This window comes from Bombina bombina, chromosome 1 (assembly GCF_027579735.1).
Source record: "Bombina bombina isolate aBomBom1 chromosome 1, aBomBom1.pri, whole genome shotgun sequence".
Lineage (NCBI taxonomy): Eukaryota > Metazoa > Chordata > Amphibia > Anura > Bombinatoridae > Bombina > Bombina bombina.
Window position 1 is genome coordinate 1,351,733,332 of NC_069499.1, and position 21,436 is coordinate 1,351,754,767.

Genomic DNA, 21,436 nt, shown 5'->3' on the forward strand with positions numbered 1-21,436 from the left:
CATGAAGTCGTACCACATGCAAAAGAAAGAGAGACGATAATTCTTGGACAGAAGGCAGTTTGATTAGGGGTACAAAATGAGCAAGTCTGGAAAAGCGATCCTCCACAACCCAGATAACTGTATGGTGGTCAGAAGGAGGAAGGTCCACAATGAAATCCATTGTTATGTGTGTCCATGGTTGTTTGGGAATGGACAATGGTTGGAGCAAGCCAGGAGGCAAAGATCTGGGAGTCTTATTGGCAGCACAAGTTGTGCAGGCCTTCACATAATCCTGAGCGTCAGACTTCATAGTAGGCCACCATACATGTTGGGAAAGACGCTTGAAAGTCCTAGTCAAACCAGGATGTCCTGAGAGTTTGCTGTCATGAGCCCAGGCTAGCACAGGGATGCATAGGTTCAGAGGTACAAAGAAGATATCAAAAGCCACGGGGGCTCCAGGAGGTTAACTAGACTTGGCACATTGCAATATTTGCAGAAGGGTGTTGTTTAGTTGAGCAACCACACAGGAGGGGGGTATGATGTGTTCAATAGGAGCTTCAGAGGAGTCACTTGAGTGAGGGAACTGAAGGGAAAGGGCGTCTGCCTTCTTGTTCTTGGTCCCAGTAAGATAAGAGACCACAAAGTTAAAATTGGAAAAGAACAAGGCCCACCTGGCCTGTCGAGGATTGAGTCGATGAGCAGTCTCTAGGTAAGTCAGATTCTTGTGGTCGTTGAGAATCTGAATGGGATTGGTGGTGCCCTCTAACCAATGATGCCATTTGGTCAAAGCCATCTTAATGGCTAAGAGTTCACGATTACCCACATCGTAGTTCCTCTCAGCAGGAGTAAAGTGTTTAGAGAAAAAGGCTACAGGGTGTGACTTGGAAGTCAAAGGATCCCTTTGGGTAAGAACTGCTCCAGCCCCTATCTCGGAGGCATCAACCTCTAAAGTGAACTGTAGGTCAGGATCAGGATGGCGGAGCACAGGAGCAGAACAGAAAGCCTTTTTCAGACTAGAGAAGGCACTTATGGCTTCGGGAGACCAATGTATACAGTCTTTGTTCCGTTTTGTTAATTCAGTGAGAGAAGCGACTGTTTCTTTATAAACTTGTGGTAATAATTGGAGAACCCCAAGAACCTCTGTAATTCCTTTAGAGAAGTAGGTTGAGGCCATTCCAGAACTGCGGTGAGTTTAGCAGGATCCATGGCAAAACCCTCTTTCGTGATGACATAACCAAGGAATTGGATCTGAACTTGATCAAACTCACATTTTTCTAGCTTGGCTATCAAAGAATTGTCTCTGAGACATAGAAGCACCTGTCTCACGCGTCTATGATGTTCCTCCAAATTGGAAGAGAAAACAAGGATGTTATCCAGATAGATTACAAGGTATTCGTAATGCCCAGATCTTGTGTTGAAGGCGGTCTTCCATTTGTGGCCTGAAAAGATACGAATCAGATTGTATGCACCATGCAAGTCCAATTTGGTGAAAAAGCGAGCATCCTGGAGTGAGTCATACAGTTCGGTGATTAATGGTATGGGATAGCAATTCTTGATGGTTATGTTGTTCAAGACCTTGTAGTCGGTGCACGGTCTGAGCCCGCCATCCTTCTTACTGACAAAAAAGAAGCCTGCCCCAGCAGGAGAGGAGGAAGGGCGAATGAAACCATTAGCTAGGTTATCTTGGATGTACTCCTCCATGGTTTTAGTTTCAGATTTGGAGAGTGGATAAGTCCTCCCTTTAGGAAGTGGGGCTCCAGGAAAGAGGTCGATCTTGCAGTTATAAGGACGGTGGGGTGGCAGCACATCGGCTGCTTTTTTCTCAAACACATCCGCAAAGTCTGTGTATACTGAAGGAAGGTTAGAAGGAGTCTGTATACTGGCTATGGGGATATGGGGCAGAGGAATGACTTTAGCAAGGCAGGAGTGGAAACAGGAGGTAACCCAGGAGGCCAGTTGTCTTTCAGCCCAGTTGAACTGTGTATTGTGTATAAGAAGCCAAGGAAGACCAAGGATGACAGGCTGTGCTGGGGAATGAATGACCTCAAACTGCAGCTGTTCGGTGTAAAGGACCCCCACAGTCAGGTTCAGGGGTGCTGACTCAAAATGGATCAAGCCTGAACCAAGGGGGGTTACATCCAGAGAAGTTATTTTGAGACAATGTCTTTTCTGCAGAAGAGGCAAGCCAGCTTGAATTATGAAACGGTGATCCAGGAAGTTCCCAGCTGCCCCTGAATCAATGAAGGCTTGAGTGTGGACAGTATTCTGAAGGAAGATAAGGGTAACAGGTACCAGGATCTGAGAGGAGTGAGGGGATTTAGTTGAGATCATGCTTAGAGGTACCCCTGTGTTATCCCCTAAGCATTGGCTTTTCCCGGCCGAATGTCACAGTTCTTTAGTTGGTGGGAGTTAGATCCACAATAAAAGCATAGTCTCAGTCTCCTTCTTCTCTGTCTTTCAGACTCTGAAGGTTTGAAGGAGGAAAGATCCATGGGTTCCGCCACTGAGGTAACTGGAACTGCTGAAGGGGTAGCAGATGCTGCCAAAACTGGGCGAACAAGAGGACGGGAGGGAAGGACCCTCCTTGTTCTGTCTCTCTCGGCTTGTCTCTCCTGAAAGTGAGAGTCCAGACTGATACAAAGCCTTATAAAGTCATCCAAAGAAGAAGAAATATCACGATAAGTGAGTTCATCTTTGATGCGTTCATGCAGACCCCTCCTAAAGGCTGCTTTGAGAGCACTGCCATCCCAAGTGGTTTCACGTGCCAAGGTGCAAAACTCGATGGCAAATTGTGCCACAGTTCTCACAGTTGTCCTGGCAGAGATCCAGGAGAGAATATTCTGCAGCAGAGGTATGGCCAGAAAACCCAAACATAGAAGATAAAGCAGAAATGAACTCATCAGCATCATGCATGAGTGTAGCGTTCTGTTCCAAAAGGGGAGAGACCCAGGCTAGGGCCTTGTTTTTCAGTAAGGAAATGATAAAGGTGACCCTTGACTGGTGAGACTGAAAGGTGTGAGGATCATTGCGGAAGTGCAGCCTGCATTGGTTTATAAAGCCCCTGCAATCAGTAGTACCTTCATACTTGTCAGGCAATGGTATCTGGTCCAAGGACAAACCACTAGAATGGTCAGGCAGGCAGGGTTTGGCAACACCAAAACAGTCCAAGGGCACACCACTAGAATGGTCAGGCAGGCAGGATTTGGCAACAGTAAAGCAGTCCAAGGGCAAACCACTAGAATGGTCAGGCAGGCAGGGTTCGGCAACAAAGAGGCAATCCAGAACAACAGGGGGTTAATAAGCAGTGCAGTCAGTCAGGCAGGGTTCAGCAGCAGTATATCAATCCAGCAATTTAGGGGTTAAGGGGCAGAGTAGTCATGCAGGCAGAGTTCAGCAGTAATAATCAATCCAGCAATTTAGGGGTTAAAAGGCAGAGTAGTCAGACAGGCAGAGTTCAGCAGCGGTGTAACAATAAGGCAGTAAGAAAAGTATGATCTATCACACCCAGGAGCACACAAAGTAACACCTATACTTGGGCAGTGATAGATCGTACAAGGAACACTTACATAGGTGTAGGATTCGCGCCACAAGCGTCTGGCATCAGAGTGGGAAAGGAGCATGCGGCGATGACGTCAGCGCCACACGCCCCCAGACCCGACACAGCCCTAGGCAACGAGCAGGGAAGGAGGCGCTGCGCCCCTAGCAACGGCTAGAGCGGCGCGGCGTGACACAATGTAAGTTGTAAAAGATACACACAAATATACAAAGTATGGTACTAATTTGTTAAAATAATAGAAACCTTCAAAACATAATCAGAATAAGTAAAATCACTGCTGGATATAAATCTAAATTTATTAAAATAGAAAATGCAAAGCTTGAATGTAATAATACTGAAAGGACCCAATGGGAAATCTAAAGTAATATAAAATACAAAGTACAAAGTCTAAGGGTAACAAAACTCTCAAATCATGCAGTGCTATATTGCACTGGGCTTCTCTCCTTCACATACAGGAATGTGAGAGATCAAGTAGTGCTGGAGAGTTGCACCATTTTTCTTTGATCATTCAGTGAACTCAGCCCCTGTGAAGTCTGCACTACAATTCCTCTCCAAACAGAAGAATCTTTGATCATCAGGCCCTCAGAAACAACCCTCTGGGGAAAAAAAGCTCTGTCTAGAAAGCTAGCAGTTTTTCTGTGGTAAGTGTTCTTTTCAGTTGCTCTTAGTGCTGCAGTGTTTGCTAGGCTGTGCATCGACTTGTTTTCTTCACTTTAAAGGGACAGTCTACTTGAAAATGTTTATTGTTTAAAAATATAGATAATCCCTTTATTACCCATTCCCCAGTTTTGCATAACCAATACAGATATATTAGTACACTTTTTACCTCTGTGATTCCCTTGTATCTAAGCCTCTGCAAACTGCCCCCTTTAACTACACCGGAGTTAGCACAATGTTATCTCTATGGCACAAATGAACTAGGGCAATCTAGCTGTGAAAAACTGTCAAACTTCACTGAGATAAGAGGCGGCCTTTAAGGTTTTAAAAATTTGCATTTTAGCCTACCTAGTTTTAGTTTTCAACACAGAATACCAAGAGAACAAAGCAAATTTGATGATAAAAGTAAATTTTAAAGTTGTTAAAAACTGCATGCCCTGAATCATGAAAGTGTAATTTTGACTAGACTGTCCATTTAAGTTAAATCAGCCTGCAACCAACACAAGGGTGAATGAACCCATCTCCTACTTAGCTATTGCATTATTTTGCATTAGCAAAATGTCTTTGTTTTATGTCATGATCTGAGCACTGAGGTCATATTAGGGGGGTAAAGAAGTGATGGCAGCACATATTATACACCTCAGTGCAGTGTGCTTCCGCTACACTATTAATTTTCTATCTTACCGAAGTTACTTCACTGCGTGGTTAAGGAGAAACTGTTACATAAGACAAAAACACAATTTATGCTTACCTGATAAATTTATTTCTCTTGTGGTGTATCCAGTCCACGGATCATCCATTACTTGTGGGATATTCTCATTCCCAACAGGAAGTTGCAAGAGGATACCCACAGCAGAGCTGTTATATAGCTCCCCCCCTCACTACCATATCCAGTCATTCCACCGAAAACAAGCAGAGAAAGGAGAAACCATAGGGTGCAGTGGTGACTGTAGTTTAAATTTAAAAATTACCTGCCTTAAAATGACAGGGCGGGCCGTGGACTGGATACACCACAAGAGAAATAAATTTATCAGGTAAGCATAAATTGTGTTTTCTCTTGTAAGGTGTATCCAGTCCACGGATCATCCATTACTTGTGGGATACCAATACCAAAGCTAAAGTACACGGATGAAGGGAGGGACAAGGCAGGTACTTAAACGGAAGGTACCACTGCCTGTAAAACCTTTCTCCCAAAAATAGCCTCCGAAGAAGCAAAAGTGTCAAATTTGTAGAATTTTGAAAAGGTATGAAGCGAAGACCAAGTCGCCGCTTTGCAAATTTGTTCAACAGACGCCTCATTTTTAAAGGCCCAGGTGGAAGCCACAGCTCTAGTGGAATGAGCTGTAATCCTTTCAGGGGGCTGCTGTCCAGCAGTCTCATAGGCTAAGCGTATTATGCTTCTTAGCCAAAAAGAAAGAGAGGTTGCCGAAGCCTTTTGAACTTTCCTTTGTCCAGAGTAAACCACAAACAAAGCAGATGTTTGTCGAAAATCTTTAGTAGCTTGTAAGTAAAACTTTAAAGCACGAACCACGTCTAGATTGTGTAATAGACGTTCCTTCTTTGAAGAAGGATTAGGACACAATGATGGAACAACAATCTCTTGATTGATATTCTTGTTAGATACCACCTTAGGTAAAAACCCAGGTTTGGTACGCAAGACAACCTTATCCGTATGGAAAATCAGATAAGCAGAATCACATTGTAAGGCAGATAACTCGGAGACTCTACGAGCCGAGGAAATAGCTACCAAAAAAAGAACTTTCCAAGATAAAAGTTTGATATCTATGGAATGGAGAGGTTCAAATGGAACTCCTTGAAGAACCTTAAGAACCAAATTTAAGCTCCATGGCGGAGCAACCGGTCTAAACACAGGCTTGATTCTAACTAAAGCCTGGCAAAATGCCTGAACGTCTGGAACATCTGCCAGACGCTTGTGCAAAAGAATAGACAGAGCAGAAATCTGTCCCTTTAAGGAACTAGCTGACAATCCTTTTTCCAAACCATCTTGGAGAAAGGATAATATCCTGGGAATCCTGACTTTACTCCATGAGTAACCCTTGGATTCACACCAGTAAAGATATTTACGCCATATTTTATGATAAATTTTCCTGGTGACAGGTTTTCGTGCCTGTATCAAGGTATCAATGACTGACTCGGAGAAACCACGCTTTGATAAAATCAGGCGTTCAATCTCCATGCAGTCAGTCTCAGAGAAATTAGATTTGGATGGTGGAAAGGACCCTGAAGTATAAGGTCCTGTCTCAGAGGCAGAGTCCATGGTGGAAAGGATGACATGTCCACTAGATCTGCATACCAGGTCCTGCGTGGCCACGCAGGCGCTATTAGAATCACCGATGCTCTCTCCTGCTTGATCTTGGCAATCAGTCGAGGGAGCAAAGGAAACGGTGGAAACACATAAGCCAGGTTGAAAGACCAGGGCGCTGCTAGAGCATCTATCAGCGTCGCCTTGGGGTCCCTGGACCTGGATCCGTAACAAGGAAGCTTGGCGTTCTGTCGAGACGCCATGAGATCCAACTCTGGTTTGCCCCAGCGATGAACCACTTGTGCAAACACCTCCGGATGGAGTTCCCACTCCCCCGGATGAAAAGTCTGTCGACTTAGAAAATCCGCCTCCCAGTTCTCTACACCTGGGATATGGATAGCTGATAGGTGGCAAGAGTGAATCTCAGCCCAGCGTATTATCTTTGAGACTTCTAACATCGCTAGGGAACTTCTTGTTCCCCCTTGATGGTTGATGTAAGCCACAGTCGTGATGTTGTCCGACTGAAATCTGATGAATCTCAGAGTTGCTAACTGAGGCCAAGCTTGAAGAGCATTGAATATCGCTCTCAATTCCAGAATATTTATTGGAAGGAGTGACTCCTCCTGAGTCCACGATCCCTGAGCCTTCAGGGAGTTCCAGACTGCACCCCAACCTAGAAGGCTGGCATCTGTCGTCACAATTGTCCAATCTGGCCTGCGAAAGGTCATACCTTTGGACAGATGGACCCAAGATATCCACCAGAGAAGAGAATCCCTGGTCTCTTGATCCAGATTTAGTAGAGGGGACAAATCTGTGTAATCCCCGTTCCACTGACTGAGCATGAATAGTTGCAGCGGTCTGAGTTGTAAGCGTGCAAACGGCACTATGTCCATTGCCGCTACCATTAAGCCGATTACTTCCATGCACTGAGCCACCGAAGGGCGTGGAATGGAATGAAGAATACGGCAGGAATTTAGAAGCTTTGATAACCTGGACTCCGTCAGGTAAATTTTCATTTCTATAGAGTCTATCAGAGTCCCTAGGAAGGAAACTCTTGTGAGTGGGGATAGAGAACTCTTTTCCTCGTTCACTTTCCACCCATGCGACCTCAGAAATGCCAGTACTATGTCCGTATGAGACTTGGCAATCTGGAAGTTTGACGCCTGTATCAGGATGTCGTCTAAATAAGGGGCCACCGAAATGCCCCGCGGCCTTAGAACCGCCAGAAGCAACCCTAGAACCTTCGTGAAGATTCTTGGGGCTGTAGCTAATCCAAAAGGAAGAGCTACAAACTGTTAATGCCTGTCCAGAAAGGCAAACCCTGAGAAACCGATGATGATCTTTGTGTATCGAAATGTGAAGATAAGCATCCTTTAGATCCACTGTAGTCATATATTGACCCTCCTGGATCATAGGCAGGATGGTACAAATAGTTTCCATCTTCAATGATGGAACTCTGAGGAATTTGTTTAAGATCTTTAGATCCAAAATTGGTCTGAAGGTTCCCTCCTTTTTGGGAACCACAAACAGATTTGAGTAAAAACCCTGTCCTTGTTCCTCTTTTGGAACTGGATGGATCACTCCCATAACTAGGAGGTCTCGTACACAGTGTAAGAATGCCTCTCTCTTTATCTGGTTTGCAGATAATTGTGAAAGGTGAAATCTCCCTTTTGGGGGAGAAACTTTGAAGTCCAGAAGATATCCCTGAGATATAATTTCCAACGCCCAGGGATCCTGAACATCTCTTGCCCATGCCTGGGCGAAGAGTGAAAGTCTGCCCCCCACTAGATCCGTTATCGGATAAGGGGCCGTTCCTTCATGCTGTCTTAGAGGCAGCAGCAGGTTTTTTAGCCTGCTTACCTTTGTTACAGGTCTGGTTAGGCCTCCAGACCGCCTTGGACTGAGCAACAGTTCCCTCTTGTCTTGCATTAGAGGAGGTTGATGCCGCACCTGCCTTGAAGTTTTGAAAGGCACGAAAATTAGACTGTTTGGCCCTGGATTTGGACCTGTCCTGAGGAAGGGCATGGCCTTTTCCTCCAGTGATATCAGCAATAATCTCCTTCAAACCAGGCCCGAATAAGGTCTGCCCCTTGAAGGGAATGTTAAGCAGCTTAGATTTTGAAGTCACGTCAGCTGACCATGATTTAAGCCATAGCACCCTGCGCGCCTGTATAGCAAAACCAGAATTCTTAGCCGTTAGTTTAGTCAAATGAACAATGGCATCAGAAACAAAAGAATTGGCTAGCTTAAGTGCCCTAAGTTTGCCAAGTATGTCATCCAATGGAGTCGCTACCTGTAAGGCCTCTTCCAGAGACTCAAACCAGAACGCCGCAGCAGCAGTGACAGGGGCAATGCATGCAAGGGGCTGTAGGATAAAACCTTGTTGACTAAATATTTTCTTAAGGTAACCTTCTAATTTTTTATCCATTGGATCTGAAAAAGAACAACTTTCCTCGACAGGGATAGTAGTACGCTTTGCTAAAGTAGAAACTGCTCCCTCCACCTTAGGGACTGTCTGCCATAAGTCCCGTGTGGTGGCGTCTATAGGAAACATTTTTCTAAAAATAGGAGGGGGAGAGAACGGCACACCTGGTCTATCCCATTCCTTAGTAATAATTTCTGTAAACCTTTTAGGTATTGGAAAAACATCAGTACACACCGGCACTGCATAGTATTTATCCAGTCTACACAATTTCTCTTGCACTGCAATTGTGTCACAGTCATTCAGAGCAGCTAAAACCTCCTTAAGTAACACGCGGAGGTGTTCAAGCTTAAATTTAAATGTAGAAATATCAGAATCAGGTACCCTTCCTGAATCAGAAACATCACCCACAGACTGAAGTTCTCCTTCCTCAGCTTCAGCATATTGTGAGGCAGTATCAGACATGGTTCTTAAAGCGTCAGTATGCTCTGCATTTCGTCTAACCCCAGAGCTATCTCGCTTACCTCTAAATTCAGGTAGTCTGGCTAATACCGCTGACAGTGTATTATCCATGACTGCTGCCATGTCTTGTAAAGTAAACGCTATGGGTGCCCTAGATATACTTGGCGCCATTTCAGCGTGAGTCCCTTGAGTGGGAGTCAAAGGATCCGACACGTGGGGAGAGTTAGTCGGCATAACTTCCCCGTTAGACAAAATATGATCTTTATTGCTTAAAGTGAAATCAGTACAATTGGTACACATTCTAAGAGGGGGTTCCACCATGGCTTTTAAACATAATGAACAAGGAGTTTCCTCTATGTCAGACATGTTTATACAGACTAGCAATGAGACTAGCAAGGTTGGAAAACACTTTAAATCAAGTTAACAAGCAAATACTGTGCCTTTAAGAGAAACAAATTTTGTCAAAATTTGAAAAACAGTGAAAAAAGGCAGTTACACAAACAAAATTTTTACAGTGTATGTAATAGGCTAACAGAGCATTGCACCCACTTGCAAATGGATGATTAACCCCTTAGTTCAAAAAACGGATCAAAAAAACGACATAGACGTTTTTTAACAGTCACAACAAATTGCCACAGCTCTACTGTGGCTCCTACCTTCTCCAATAAACGATTTTAGACCCTTTAGAGATGTCCTGTAGCATTCAGGGAACTTCTGAGGAAAACTGGATGTCTCAGTCTGTAATTTTAACTGCGCAAAAAAGCGCTAAAATAGGCCCCTCCCACTCATATTACAACAGTGGAAAGCCTCAGGAAACTGTTTCTAAGCAAAAAATAAAGCCAGCCATGTGGAAAAAAATTAGGCCCCAATAAAGTTTTATCACCAAGCATATATAAAAAACGATTAAACATGCCAGCAAACGTTTTATATAGCATTTCTATAAGGGTATAACCCCTGAAAGCAAGCATGATACCAGTCGTTATTAAATCACTGTATTCAGGCTTAACTTACATTTATCAGGTATCAGCAGCATTTTCTAGCATTTCCAATCCTAGAAAAAATTATAACTGCACATACCTCAAGCAGAGTAAACTGCACGCCATTCTCCCTCTGAAGTTACCTCTCTCCTCAGACATATGTGAGAACAGCAATGGATCTTAGTTACAACCTGCTAAGATCATAGAAAACTCAGGCAGATTCTTCTTCTATCTCTGCCTGAGATAAAATAGCACAACTCCGGTACTATTTAAAAATAACAAACTTTTGATTGAAGGAAATAAACTAACTATTTTTCACCACTCCTCTTACTACCTCCATGCGCGTTGAGAGTTGCAAGAGAATGACTGGGTATGGTAGTGAGGGGGGGGAGCTATATAACAGCTCTGCTGTGGGTATCCTCTTGCAACTTCCTGTTGGGAATGAGAATATCCCACAAGTAATGGATGATCCGTGGACTGGATACACCTTACAAGAGAAAATGTTTCACAAAACACATCAAAAATACATTTAACTGTACAGTTACACTCATAATAACACATTCTGATAAAAATTATATTACATAAAAAAGTTATAAGGGCTCAAATATATGAGGTCTCAGGTGTTGGAACAAAAAAGGCAGCCAAAGGGCTTTAACATAGAGTTACATACATATACATGTCTAAATAGGTATGTATACATGTGTGCACATATGTATTTATGTATTTATATGTGTATTTATGTATTTACAGACATATATATATACACATAAATACATATGTATACATATATTGACATATATATTTAAGTGCATTTGTCCTTTGCAGTCAAGTAGATTAAAACATGAAAAAGCATATTTATGCAATAATCATATTTAATAAAGTGTTATACTGTGTATTTATTGTAAATATTTCACATTCCAATGTTCTGCACATAGCAGAATATGTTATATGTATTTTTGAATATATATTCCTATATATATCTGTATATATCTATACCTATATATAATCTTACATATATATAGGTATAGATATATATTGTACCAAAATACCATCAGATATATACTGTGTAGAAATATGTATTTAAGAATAGAACAAATTTTACTATGTGAAGAACATTGGAATGTGAAATATTCATATTTTCATTTTGGGTTAGCGCATTTGCGAATATGCGATCAGGTTTGTGGGCGAGTACAGTGTTTTTTCCCACTTTTTTGCTCCTTGACTTCTATGGGGGAATTTGTTTACACGATCGCAATATTCAAAGTTCGGCTTCTTGCACATCAGGCTAGCATGAATGCGAAAACTTTTTACTTTCAACTTATAATACAAGTGTTACCCGACGCGCGCAAAAAGCTTACTTCTAGCGGAGTTAGCGTGCAAGTGTTAAATACTGATCCACTTGTAATCTGGCCCTGTGTGTGTGTTTGTTTATATGTGTTCATGTGTATGTGTGTGTATGTTTACATATGTGTGTGTGCATGTGTTTAAGTGGGTGTGTGTATATTTCTGTTTGTATGTGTGTTTGTTTATCTGTGTGTGTGTCTATATGTGTCTGTGTATATGTTTATATATGTGTGTGAGTATGCTTATATGGGTACATGTGTGTATGTGTATATATATATATATATATATATATATATATAACACACAGAGAAAGTCCAGCACTCACTTACAAGCTCTCAGCTAAGATTTAAAAGCAAAAATGGTAAGGTTAGTTACCGCATTTGGCCAAATGGGACAAGCCCAGGTACCACATCAAGGTCCTTTCCAATACCTGGGACCCTAAAACAGCCACACAATGCAAGCTCTCAAATCCAAACAAACTGGGAACAAGGGAAGGGTGCACAGGCTTATGTAATCACCCTAGACATATACAAAACACGGAAGGGGACTGCACTCTCATACCGGACCGGGTACACATCCCATTACCTTGCAACATGCTCAGCCCTGGGTGCTCACGGGCACTCACAGGAAGCTGTGCTGTCCCCAGAGCCACAGGCAGTTAACCCCAGACAGGTCTGGGTGCAAGAACCATAGGGAAAATTACAAAACAAATTAATACAACACACAGAGAAAACCCAGCACTCACTTACAAGCTCTCAGCTAAGATTTAAAAGCAAAAATGGAAAGGTTAGTCACCGCATCTGGCCAAATGGGACAAGCTCAGGTACCACGTCAAGGTCCTTTCCAATACCTGAGACCCTAAAACAGCCACACAATGCAAGCTTTCAAATCCAAACAAACTGAAAACAAAAAAAGGGTGCACAGGAATATGTAATCACCCTAGACATATACAAAACACGGAAGGGAACTGCACTCTCATGCCGGACCGGGTACACATCCTATGACCCTGCAACATGCTCAGCCCTGGGTGCCACTGGAACTCACAGGAAGCTGTGCTGTCCCCAGAGCCACAAGCAGTTAACCCCAGACAGGTCTGGGTGCAAGAACCATAGGGAAAATTACAAAACAAATTAATACAACACACAGAGAAAACCCAGCACTCACTTACAAGCTCTCAGCTAAGATTTAAAAGCAAAAATGGAAAGGTTAGTCACCGCATCTGGCCAAATGGGACAAGCTCAGGTACCACGTCAAGGTCCTCTCCAATACCTGAGACCCTAAAACAGCCACACAATGCAAGCTTTCAAATCCAAACAAACTGAAAACAAAAAAAAGGGTGCACAGGAATAGGTAATCACCCTAGACATATACAAAACACGGAAGGGAACTGCACTCTCATGCCGGACCGGGTACACATCCAATGACCCTGCAACATGCTCAGCCCTGGGTGCCACTGGCACTCACAGGAAGCTGTGCTGTCCCCAGAGCCACAAGCAGTTAACCCCAGACAGGTCTGGGTGCAAGAACCATAGGGAAAATTACAAAACAAATTAATAAAACACACAGAGAAAGTCCAGCACTCACTTACAAGCTCTATATATCACGCTAGGTAGGAATAATGCACACCAACAGCAAACATTCCCTTGTGCTCTGCAGGTCAATAATGTAAAAGCGCAGTAGTATCCAAGATCTGGCAGTAAACCTTCAGATACAAAGCAGGAGCTTTCTTCAGTGGAGGCCAAACAGACAAAACAATGAACATGAAAAGACACCATAATATACCCTCTAAACTAACCTAACTACCCACCGGTGTGCATCCGTCATTCGCGCCATTCCGCTGATTCTCACAAGACCGCCCCCCATTTGCGTGCACACGGTGATGATGTCACTCGTCAATCCCCATGTTGCCATAGGAACGTGAGGTACCCGCGAGCTTGCGGTTTGCTGTCAGGTTCCTATGGCAACATGGGCATTGACAAAGTTAAATGCATGTATGATTTGCTTTTTTCTGCATTCCCTAACTGTGTAGGTTTAAATAGTTTATACACCTCCTCCTTATACACCTCCTTCTCTTCTCCCTTTTGTATTATATATATATATATATATATATGGGTGTGTTTGTGTTTATGGGTGTATGTTTATATGTGTGCATGTTTGTTGTATGTATGTGTGTATGCATTTATGTGTGCATGTGTTTATGTATGTGTGTGTGTGTTCATGTATATATGTTTTATATGTGTGTGTGTGTTTATGTATGCATGTGCTTGTTGTATATGTGTATATATATATATATATATATACACTCAGTATATATATATATATATATATATATATATATATAATGCTCATTAACTATGCTATGAGAGGGGTGCTGTTCAAATGAGAAAGGCCCTGCCACAGACTTTACCCTGGGGCCCAGTGAGTTTTGTTTTAAAGGGACAGTCAACACCAGAATTTTTGTTGTTTTAAAAGATAGATAATCCCTTACTTACCAATTCCCCAGTTTTGCATAACCAACACAGTTATAATTATACATGTTGTACCTCTGTAATTACCTTGTATCTAAGCTTCAGCAGACTGTCCCCTTTTTTCAGTTCTTTTGACAGACTTGCATTTTAGCCAATCAGAGCTGACTCCGTGGTAAATTCACGTGCATGAGCTCAATGTTATCTATATGAAACACGTGAACTAATGCCCTCTAGTGTTGAAAAACTATAAAAATGCATTTAGATTAGAGGCGGCCTTTAAGGTCTAAGAAATTAGCATATGAACCTCCTAGGTTTAGCTTTTGGGACTTGACTGTACCTAGAGCTCATCTATAAAAGAATGAGCAAAAGAGGTATTTACAAAATATATTGAGGTTGTAAATTAACAGTAATGTACCAGCCACATAATTGTTTGCTTTATTGATTGTTTAATTATAAGCTTAATTTAAAACATTTTTATAACTTTGCAATTGCCTATATTTGGTATGCATGTGTTTTTCTATTTGGGTTATAAGTATTTTCAGTGTTTTGAGAAAAGCTTGTCACCTTTTAGATGTAAAGAAAAAACTGTGAGATCTGTAGTGCGAATATCTTTACAGATTTATGCTGGGATTAGCGAGACAACTGTATATACGCCCATGTTCCGCCCATTTTACTTAAAATAAATAAATTACGCTTTGTATTTTGTACTTTTAAGTACAAATCTCTTGCTTTTTTGCGCATCCAGTGTACTTAAATTGCAATTTATGCTACGCATAGATAATACGATTTATTCCTGTATAATTTGGCTACAAATTTTACATTTATGATAAAATAAGATCTCTGGTGAACAATTTTGTTACGATGTTTGATGCACCTTAACAATACATATTGTTCCTCCTTATTTTTGTGTGAATGGTTCAATTATTTGTTTTATATGCTGTTTAAAATCCAAAGTTTATTTTGCACTTTTCATACGAAAATGCAGTATAGGCCCCTTAGCGAGACACCCCATTTTCAGGATAAAAGCTGGCTTTAGATCATGCCACCAGGGAAATAGAAGGACTGGCAAACTCGCCAGCCCATAGACCTTTAGATCATAGGTCCCTAAATGACTTGGGAAAAAGTACTGAGTAGTTCCAAAATATTGCTGAAATATGAAACATAAATGTATGGGTAACACAAGGTTATTTTCTTTTTCTGTACATGAATCATTTGACACTATTTCCATACGACATTTGTTTATACAGAAATCCCTTTTTCTTGGCTGGTTTATATAGCATGTGTAACTTTGTAATATACGTAATACATAATGGAGATTACCTTTCATGTTTGCTGGAATTCTGATGCCCATCTCCACTGGCTTTCTGTGGTAGAGGTAATCTTTCTGGCATCAAGGGTTTTTTTACCAGATCAAAAACATTAATATTAGGTTGTAGCCAACTCGAGGGCCGTCTAAGAAGAAAGCAAGTGAGGGAAATGTTACTTCATGTTCTATGATTAGTTCACCCCCTACAAAGTAATTCATCCTCACAGTTACCATGGTAAATATTTACTGTCTCCTTTAACTCACCTGGATTTAACATTTTTTGTTTCCATCTCTTTGTTGGGGAAGGTATTTGCTCCGAAAAGATGCCCAAACCAAGAACCCCATCCTTCAGTGTTCTGAGGCAATTCAGCAGTCTTTATATGGCTTGAATATGTGGTACAATATGCATTTTTTTGCGTAGGGCCTATGTGAGTATGGGGGAAAGTCCTTGATGACTCCATAATGTACTGGTCCAATGCTGGTTCTTCCCTGCAATCCACAATCTTTGTTGTATTTTGAGAGGTTATTGCAAATGTTTCCCCTTTCCCTGTGATGCCCTCCTGTTTTACATTTGTGGCTTCTTGTTCTCTCTCTGGTGTCCCCCAGCTTCTTAGTTTACTCCATCTTGTGAAAGGAAAGGTTTCTATGCTTGAGGGCATGTACACTCGTGAAGCCTGGGCAAGATGTCCCCACCATCTACTGCTTGAGTCTTGTGGGGTTTCAGTGTGTGGAGACAAAATGTTGTGTATTGTATCACTCAGCGAAGAGATCAACTCCTGTGCAGTTTCACTGGATAAAGGGGACAAGACTTGTGTGGCATTTTTTTTGTCGACCAATAAATCCTGTTGGTTGTCTTTGGGAGAGCAAGATGAACCATGTTCTTCTTCTTTAGAAGCACATGGCAAATTCTGTTGAATTTCTGTTGTGCGGGAGGATAAGTCCTGTGTGATTTCACTGACAGGTGGGGATAAGCCATCTGTATTTTCTCCATCAGGAGAGGATGAATCATGCTTAATTTTATTAGAAGAAGGCACATCTTGTGGAGTGTCACTTGGAGAGGATTGCGAGTCTTGACGGGTATCACTAAGAAGAGAGTATGAGTCCTGTGGGGAATCTCTGGAAAGAGCAGACTGGTCCTGTGAAATATCTGTATGAAGAGTGGACCTGTTCTGTGAATTTTCCCTGCCAGCAGGGAACCTCTTTTGCTCTGCATTGTGTACTAGGCTGTGTGCAAGTTGTCCACCCCAGTGAAATATATGTTGTAGTGAGGCTCTTCCCCATGTATCTCCCTGCCCATGGGTAACCAACCGTGGTGAAACCGAAGGATCTGGCAAGGGAAGGTGGTGATGCTCAAATAGCAGGTCCAGGTGAAAGGTTAGAGCTGAAAGAGGCTGCAATGTCAAGAGCAGCTCCTCACACAGTTCTGGGTTAGAGCCTGAAGCCAGAGCTAGGAATGCGGTAGGATCAAAAAAGATGGAGAACAAGTCTAAAGTAAGAGAAGGGATAAAGAACATTAGAACACAAACTGCATTTTTGCTAACCACATAAATTCATTCCATGTAGGATTTTCAAAGGGTAAACTCAAATGGAAAAAGCCAGTGTACTGCCCCTATTATTTAATTCACTGCATGCCAAATAGTTCCGCTAGCATTTGTAATTACTCACAAAATCTATCTAATTATTTAGTTGTTATTAAAAGGTAAACTTTAATAGTAAAAAAATTCCTTTAAAATGTAAAAAGCACAAACACTCCTGGTATATTTCTTGTTCATCCCTCTGAATTTACCACTTGGTTGCTACTTCTCCCTCTCTCTGTTTCACCTGTTCTTTCTTTTCCCACGTGTCCTCAAACTCTACTCTCATGTTTCCCACATTCTCCTTTTACCTCTTGCTTGTTTCTTCCCTTCCTGTCTTTTGCTTTCACTCTTGTTCGCTCTTCCTCTATTTCTCTCGCTTCCTCTTTTGAGCTCTCTTTTCTTGTCCCTTCTCTTTCTTAGGGCCTAATGATCAAAAACTTGCTGGCATGGAGAGAAATCACACAAAATTATTTGGGATTTATTTAGACTTTATATTGTAATATAGAAGTCTCTCCCTTACCTTGACAACCCTGCAATCTGAGATAAACACCTCTCAAGGTAAATCTCTAGTTTCTAAAATGTTTTGAGGGACCTCACCATACTGATGAGACTTTTTAGATCATCTCACCTGAGCGGAGAACTTTAGCTCATTGGGCCCTTAGTCTCCCTACCTTTGTCTTTCACTCTCTCTTTCTCTTCCCCTGGAGAACTCAAACTGGCCCATCAGACATCCAAAACAATTCTCTAGTGAAAACTGGGATTTAATAACATTTCTCATACATTTTATCATATATCCCAGGATATCATTTAAAAGACAATGTGCCTCCTAGAAGCTCAGAACCCCTCCCTTATCCTTTCAATGTTAAAAGGATATGAAACCCAAACATTTTCTTTTGTGATTTAGGCAGAGCATACAAAAATATGCTTTGTTCCCATGGTATTCTTTGTCGAAGAGATACCTAGGTAGGTGTCTGGAAGACTACATGACAGAAAATAGTATTGCCACCTAGTGCTCTCGCACATGGATAACATTCTTGCAAAACCTTTGCCAAATAGTGCTCCAGATATGGGCATGTTTTTGAGCTTACATCCCTGCTTTTCATCAAAAGATACCAACAAAACGAAAAAAATGTTATAATAGAAGTAAATTAGAAAGTTGTTTAAAAGTGTACATTCTGACTGAATTACAAACGAAAATGTTTGGATTTCATATCCCTTTAATGCTCCACTACTGCAATACATCCACCTAACTAAAATTCTAATGCTGCAATAGCCCCTGACTCTATTAACCACCTATCTGCCATAAGACCCTCATTCACAAAACCACCCATTCCTGTGGAACCCACATTCGGGTTCTACTTCTACCCATTGTGGCCCGACCCACCACAATAGAACCTCCTACGGAATCCCCAATGTGACCTCTTCATAAAAAATAATGAATCAAAGTACCCCAAATCAAGGGCTCCCCCAACCGAAAGTAATGGCTATTTGAAGGTAGACTCAACATTAAACCTCTCCAGTAACTCCCACACCACCATTGGGATACCTGCTCAAATGTGAGTTAAATTTCCCTGTGTGATGTCGGAGATAATTTAAGGAGCACAAGATGCAATATAACGGTCAAGCATTGCTGCTTGTCTCATTCTAAGGGAATAATGCTGTTGCATCGAATTATATCAATATTTGTTTAGTTTCTAGGGGATAGTACAGTTACAGTGGAAGGCATCACTACAAGAATAATGCTAAGATCTAGTAGGACAGGACTGGGGGGTGCTCAAGGGGTGGTGAAAAAAAGCTAGATGACACTGAGGTAAGTGGAAAGACTGATACTACAATTCTCATCCACACAGCGAATTTTAGAAACATATGAAGGTTATAAAAAATAAATACATTTGTTTTCAATAAATATATTTTTTTTTCCAGCATTCTCACCATAGTTTTGATTCATATGTGATATCCAGGTATCCAGTTGTTTTGTGCTACAAATAAATGTAAAAGAAAAAAAGTTATTTGTCAGTGTAGGACACACACATTCCTGCTGGTGTGGTCTTCACAGCTTTCTTATATAAACACTACTAAAGTAATTCTCCTCCCACATACACACACATCCAAGGGCATCCTCCACTCCTACATATCTAAAATGTGTACTCATCCAATAAACACATACTCCCTGTGGCTCTCTCACCTCCAATTGAACTCTCAACATTCAAACTCACACACACACACACACGTGAGCAAGCAAACTCAATGATGTTTCTCCTTACTTCAGTAGACCGAATATGAAGGCATTAAACCTCCTTTTGGGATCTCTGAGTTGGGAAAGGTGGCTGACAGCACAGAACAGATTGTGTATGGTTTCCTTAGTTGATCCTAAAAGAGAGTACAATTCAGTATCATAAATTAGTACTCAGACTTAATTTCCACTGTGCATATTATTTATTACAATGCATAATCAAGCTTCAATATGGACATATTTACAAGAATGCTTCAAGGGACACTGAACCCAAATTGTTTCTTTCATGAGGGACATGAGAATTTGCTTACTGACATTGGAGATTTATTAAACTCAGTATTGGGTGTGTTACCGGTAGTAGATAGGACAGGTACATTGAGCAGTTCTAATATACGTGCTCTCTCTGTATATGTAATCCCTGTCCCAGGAACTATTCATACGGACCCACCCTACTAATCATTAATTCTAAACTTGTGCCGTTAGAACATAGGCACATTCAGACGGAACCTGTTTGAACTTTCACCCAGGCCAGTTTCTATCACTAGCGGGGAAACACTGCCTAGGCGGTTTGCATTGGACGCTGAACGGATCAAAGTGCAGGAGCTGGTTACATCACAAGCAAGTAAACACTGCTTTGGCGGTTTACATTGGACGCTGAACGCTGCACGGACCACAGTACAGGAGCAGGTTTTACAGAGCAAATAACACTGTAACAGTTTGTTATATAAGTGACACGATTTTCTTATTTGGACGTCTGCCAATCACTCTTGGGTTAATATTAACCAGAGGATACACTTGAATCTGTCACGGATCATTTGAACTATCAAAGATACAAAGTTCCCTATACACTTGTGATGAATGTTTGATACATTTGTGGGTTACTTTCAGATGTATACCATCGTGTCTATTAATTATATTGCGATAGTTCTTTATTAATTATAAGTGTTTTTTAACTATTCTATTGATGCCGGCATCTTTTTATTTTTATTTTTAATTTTATCTTCATTCTTTTCATAATATTATATTCGGACTGCTAACAAATAAATTGTAATTATCTGATTCAATATATCTTGTTCCTTTATTTAGAATACTCAGAAAATTTAGGTATTACTTGAAATATAGAGGATTTATAATATTTATACTATTTAATCATCTCAATCTCGTTAAGATATCTACTTTATTACTTATTTTCACACATTTTAGCTGCTACACATTTATTTTTCTGGCGATAATATACTGCCATATTACTTTACTAGATCCTTGGACATAGTATCCAAAATATAAATTTCAATTGAATTTTAATCAGATTTTCCTCTCAGCTTTTTTAGCGCTATCCCATAACCCCCCCCCCCCCCCCTTTACTTTGTTTCTTTCATGGTTCAGATAGAGCATGCAATTTGAAGCAACTTTCTAATTTACTCCTATTATCAATTTTTCTTTGTTCTCTTGCTATCTTTATTTGAAAAAGAAGGCACATTTTTGGTTCAGACCATGGACAGCACTTGTTTATTGGTGCTGTCCAATCAGCAAGGACAACCCAGGTTGTTCACCAAAAATGGGCCAGCATCTAAACTTACATTCTTGCTTTTCAAATAAACATACCAAGAGAATGAAGAAAATATGATAATAGGAGTAAATTAGAAAGTTGCTTAAAATTGCTGCTTTATTTGAATCACAAAAGAAAAACATTTGGGTTCAGTGTCACTTTCACATTCTAAATTAGAACCACAAAATATTCACAGCGCAGCTGATGGATAAAGATTTTAAATGAGTAGGGCAGATAATAGGAGAGGGTATTCAGAAAGTAAAATTCTCAATAAAAGGCAATAATTACACAAGCAGGGCCGGATTTCCCATTAGGCACAGTAGGCATGTGCCTACAGGCGCCTTGCAGTGAGGGGCGCCTGCCTGTCAATAATAAAAAAAAAAAAAAATTTTTTTTTTTTTTTTTTTTTTTTTATGAGGGCATTTATTTTAGTAAGAATTGTGCTGCCAGGTGCCTACAAAGTCGAGTGTTTCATTGGGAATATGTTACAGCAGTTGAGGGAGCCATGAAGGAGAGAGGGGCAAAGATTAAAACTAAACCCCTCCCATTGAATTTCTAAATTCTAATTTTAAACACATTTGTTGACCCCTGGATTACATATAATCTACAATATTCCATGTTTTCCTTTGAGAGCAACATCATATGA

At 41.1% G+C, this 21,436-nt stretch overlaps 1 protein-coding gene across 1 annotated transcript in view; it reads right to left on the minus strand.

The window, feature by feature from the left end:
- RUSC1 (RUN and SH3 domain containing 1) overlaps positions 1-21,436 on the minus strand; it is a 46,620-nt gene that overhangs the window by 6,823 nt on the left and 18,361 nt on the right. Inside the window, exons 5-8 of the mRNA XM_053703226.1 lie at positions 19,276-19,381; positions 18,944-18,990; positions 15,699-16,920; positions 15,449-15,580 (exon numbers count right to left, since the gene is read on the minus strand). Coding sequence (XP_053559201.1) covers positions 15,449-15,580; positions 15,699-16,920; positions 18,944-18,990; positions 19,276-19,381 — 1,507 coding nt within the window. The remainder of the gene's footprint in view (positions 1-15,448; positions 15,581-15,698; positions 16,921-18,943; positions 18,991-19,275; positions 19,382-21,436) is intronic.